Source organism: Formica exsecta, unplaced genomic scaffold (genome assembly GCF_003651465.1).
Source record: "Formica exsecta isolate Colony F162 unplaced genomic scaffold, ASM365146v1 scaffold562, whole genome shotgun sequence".
Taxonomy (NCBI): domain Eukaryota; kingdom Metazoa; phylum Arthropoda; class Insecta; order Hymenoptera; family Formicidae; genus Formica; species Formica exsecta.
The window spans coordinates 524,133-528,730 of NW_021852868.1; the positions used below are offsets into that span (position 1 = coordinate 524,133).

The window sequence follows — 4,598 nt, forward strand, 5'->3', positions numbered from 1 at the left end:
TATATATATATAATCTTAATATCTGTTATTTTATCAGATGTATTAGTAAGAAACTGCTTTTTGTTGACAAAGAGACAAGATATCAAATAGTACAATCCTTTAGTTACAAAGTTTTTACTATTTGAAATTATATAATAGATACATGATGTGAAATGAAATAATGCTATGAATACTTATTGTCAGATAAAAAAGATCAAAGTTTTTAACATAATAAAGTTTGTTCTCTAATTCTCTTAAGTAACCTAAGATTTACGCAATGATCTTATTAATACATAAAATTTATATAAACAATTGGAATTAATATGCCATGTAAATATTTCAATAATATAATTGAAAAAAGCATAACAATAAACTTATATGAAAACATGTAACAAACTTTATTTTGCCGAGTAAATGATTCTATTAGACTAAATTCTCTGAGTGAATTAATACTTGATAGCACTTTTCTCGGTTAAAAAATCTATTTATATTTATAAACTAAACAAGTTTATTTATATAAAAATCTATTTATATTTATAAACTAAAAAGACATATATACTACCTATTTAAAAAATATTCTAGACTATCCCAGCTCTTATAACATAAAATAATGTAAAATAAAATATTCACTGAGATAAAAGTATGCAGCAGCATTCACAAAAATGTCTTTTTAGCATCTTTCGAAAAATGCTTGGTCAGCATTAGATATTAAAATTATCAAAAAGCTTTGTCATCTCTTGGAGTATTTCAATGCAATACAGTTAATTCGTAACATTCACTCACATATGAGAAAAGATCCTGTGCACCAATAGCACCCTATAAATCTATGGAACACCAAGAGAGAACACTGAGAGATTTGTCAAGCGTAGATCTCATAGAATCTTTGCGGAATCAAACCTGTTTCGAGAATCACATAGTCTACAGAGACAAACGCACTTACAACTCTTTGCTCAACAGAGTATCCTCTCACAGCTTTCTATCAAAAACTGATTGATTACACTGTTCGTTGAACAACTGATTCAGTCCAAGGATACGACATCGTACACGTGAATTGTATAATCGAAACATTCCGTTCGCATATCGACACGCATAATCCAGGGAAACCCACGGTGACGATGGTGAGTAGCTGTCAAATGTAATCAGGAAACAAAAACGGGAGATAAGAAAATAGGCCAGAATGTTTGTTTACGTACTTATATATACACGATGAGTCTCCGATACTTCATCATCGTTCCCTATCACCGCCGTCGTAGATGCGTCCCGATGTTCTTCTCACCCTCTTTCTCGCTTTACTTTATTTCTCAATCAACCGCTTGATCGGCAATCACGCGCGCGCGACAGACGCCATGGCCGGTGTAGCTCGCGTCTGATCCTCAGACGCCGAGTGATCTCGTAACCGAGCGATGTCACGGCGTCGTCGTTCCCTCGCGTGCAACGAGCTCGGTCGCACGACCGGGTCGCGCTTCCATGCCAGCCTGCGAGGCAGGGGGAGGAGGAGGTGAGGACCCCCGTCCGCGTCGCGCCGTACCGCACCTCACCACGCCGTGTCGCGCCGCAAGTCCTCGCGCGCAACCACACTTAGGTTAATGCCGAGTATCACGGAGTATCGCGCACTGCTCCCGAGGGCCCGATCCTCACGAGAGCACCCCGCGCGAAGCGTCGACGGCACCCCGTGGCATTTTTTCTTCCTCTCTTACCCTCACGCGTTCCTGCCCGACAGCGTACTCCGCTCGGCGAACGCCATCTTGGCTGCACCACCGTCGTTGCACATCCGCCACGAGCCCACGAATAAGCGCGCGAATAATGGTCCGCGGGAATGCTGGTCCAGGAACTAGACGGGTGTCTAGATGCGGTTTCGTCGGACAACGTCGTCGAGCGCGATTGATCTGACTGTTAGCCAAATATAAAAATTCTAAACTTTCTACGACGGTGCATTTTACATCTCGAAATATGTTCCTTCCAAGGATTAATGGAAGATTTATTATTGCTAGACGACATTTTCAAATACAGCCTCTCAAGTTACGCTCGAGACCATGATTTATGGTCATTTACCATAAAATCACAAGGGCGCAAACAGTGTGGAACTTTCTAATCTTTCTTTTTCGTTCATTCTCGATGGTCTCCCATCATTGAAAACCGCGCGTTTTTAAATATTTGATTAAAACAATCATTCATTTGTGCATGCTATTTTTGTTATGCATTTTTATATCAATATTAAAGTATTCTATCGGGAAGACAGTTTATATGGTCAATATATTAAAGATTTTTATTGAGAGAAAAGAAGATCCTTTTTCCTTCTGTTAATTAAAATATAATTCATAATTCTTACTAGAAATTAAACGTTGCTCTATTATTGTTTATTTTACGTAACTTGAATCATTTTTGCTAAAAATGGAAAGAAAAAATTTCAATGAAAGTTATCCTAAAAGTTCAGAAAATCCTAAAAGTTCCTATTCATGAAAATTGGAAAAAAAATATAGAATATATTTATATCTTGTATATTTGTATATCTCTCTCAATATTTTCTTATATAATAAGGTGTTTATATATATATATATATATATACACATAATGTATAATTACCCGTCTGGGCTGTCTAGGATAATCAATAACTAGTGTGTAAAGATTCAAAAAAGTATTCTTATACTAAGTCGCCAACAAACGGTTCGCAAGATTTCTATCTTTTATCTATAAAGTGTGCAATGATATACGACTCTGTATCGTACATTATAAAAATCACATATATATACACATAATGTATAATATTACAAATATATTATAGCGAATTGTATTAAAATAACTATATTAAAATAATTGACACATACATTACAGTCACAAACACACGTATATTATATAATCATGTGTCCAAAAATATTTATATTCTGTGTGACATAATAAGGTTTTATCTAAACATTTTATATCATAAAGATTACATACCTAACATTATTATTAAGTGCTAAATGTGACTAAATGTGTATATATGTGTAACAGATCTCGTATTTTCATATAGAAGATCAAGACCATCTTTTATTATAACAATATTGTGCATACATTTATAATATAAATAAATGATACATTGTTTTACAATCGAACAAAGCAACATTTAGCGCAGTATTAAAGAATATATATCTTTCTTTATAAAACATAGCTTATATTTGAAAGATAGTGAGTAAAAATCTTAAAAATGTGACACTAGAATTTTATCACCTATAACATATATGTAGAAATCTTCTATCTTTAATTTGCATTTTCACAAGCATCAATCCAATCATTATATACATCTAAAGGTTCCGATAATAAATTTATTGTTGTTTGAAAGTCTTCCAAGCACACCCTGCAAGTTATTCTGGCAGTACTTCTCGACTTGTCCCTGAAATCATAAAGAGAGCATTGGTTAGTAGAAAGCATTGTTGTAGTAGAAGCATTGTTAGTAGAAAGATATTAATTTAAGTTTATCGATAAATTTATTATTGCTTTATCAAATTACTAATGAATCAATCTAAGATTCATGTAATTAAAGTGAACAAAGTCAACACGATTCTCTCTCTAGGAGTTAAATCGACACTACTTTATAAGCTTATTGAGAATATCAAGAAAGTTTAGTCGATCATAAATTTAATCAAGTGCTACTTTAAAACGTAACATTTGTGTGATGTCATTTCGACATGCTCATATACATACTCGTGAGTTTTCCACATACTCACATCTTAACTTCGCATGACTTCTCGTGATTGCAAAACGGGCAATTAAATTGTGTGTCCAACGGTTGAATAGCTTTCTTCTTGCTGGGTGGTTTTCGTTTGCTCTTGCGTCGACCCATCTTGTCTCAATCGAAAATTATACGTATTTCGATCGTATGAAATATCGGTTTATCGATATTGCCAATCTTTTCGTTTTTTTTTTTTTTTATTTATAAGAGGGTATTTACACTTTCACTTCCTATTTCCCTTTACTTGGGTACCAATAACTTTATGTGTTATCATATGATTTCTGTTTCTGAGACAATCTTTTCGTTGTATTTTAGTAGGTTATGTTTAGGACGCGAACCGCCTTGTTAGGTTAGGTCGATTACATTTTTCGCGTACGAGCATCGAACGCGATATCAATATTAAATATTAAGTTCATCATTGCATTATAAGAGTTCCGTGTATATTCTCCGTAATATTATTTAATTTTTTCAACATCTTTCTTGATCTATTCTGTTCGTTGCTTCAAGATTTTAGTGCCTAGTATTTCGTATGTATGTAATACAAATATACATATGTCTTACACTTGCTGTCACTGCTCACTGCACCTGCACACTTGCAGCTGCACCAGTGTTGTGAGATGGGCCGGGTTTTCTCGCGCATGCGCGGCCATGACAACAATTAGCAACGACGTATCTATCTGCAGTAATAACAAGGTTATGCTGTGGGCGCGAAAGTTTTATTTTGTTTTGTTATTATATATTTTGTGCTTTAAATTATTTTAACATCCTTCCCTCTTTCAGTTTATCTCTTTCATCACACAGGTAAACACACATGTGATATCTTTGTAATTTAAGGAAAAGTATTAAATATATATACATATATACACAATTATATATGTATAAAAAGATGTATTGATCGTCTGTATACAAT

General features: G+C 34.2%; 2 protein-coding genes across 5 annotated transcripts in view; both read right to left on the bottom strand.

Moving 5' to 3' along the window:
- LOC115242092 overlaps positions 1-1,750 on the bottom strand; it is a 14,238-nt gene extending 12,488 nt beyond the window's left edge. For 2 of the 4 annotated variants that reach the window (XM_029818151.1, XM_029818149.1), the window contains exons 1-2: positions 1,173-1,750; positions 920-1,105 (exon numbers count right to left, since the gene is read on the bottom strand). The gene's annotated coding sequence lies outside the window, so the exon portion shown is untranslated. The remainder of the gene's footprint in view (positions 1-919; positions 1,106-1,172) is intronic. The other 2 variants (XM_029818150.1, XM_029818148.1) reach the window with 1 other exon arrangement.
- A 1,055-nt stretch (positions 1,751-2,805) lies between these two features.
- On the bottom strand, positions 2,806-4,316 carry LOC115242093 (transcription elongation factor 1 homolog). The gene is made up of 2 exons (XM_029818153.1): positions 3,684-4,316; positions 2,806-3,349 (listed from the first exon to the last, which is right to left on the bottom strand). Exons 1-2 carry the CDS (start codon positions 3,797-3,799, stop codon positions 3,217-3,219), a joined length of 249 nt encoding a protein of 82 aa, XP_029674013.1. The 5' UTR covers positions 3,800-4,316; the 3' UTR covers positions 2,806-3,216.
- Between the last annotated feature and the right edge of the window lie 282 nt (positions 4,317-4,598).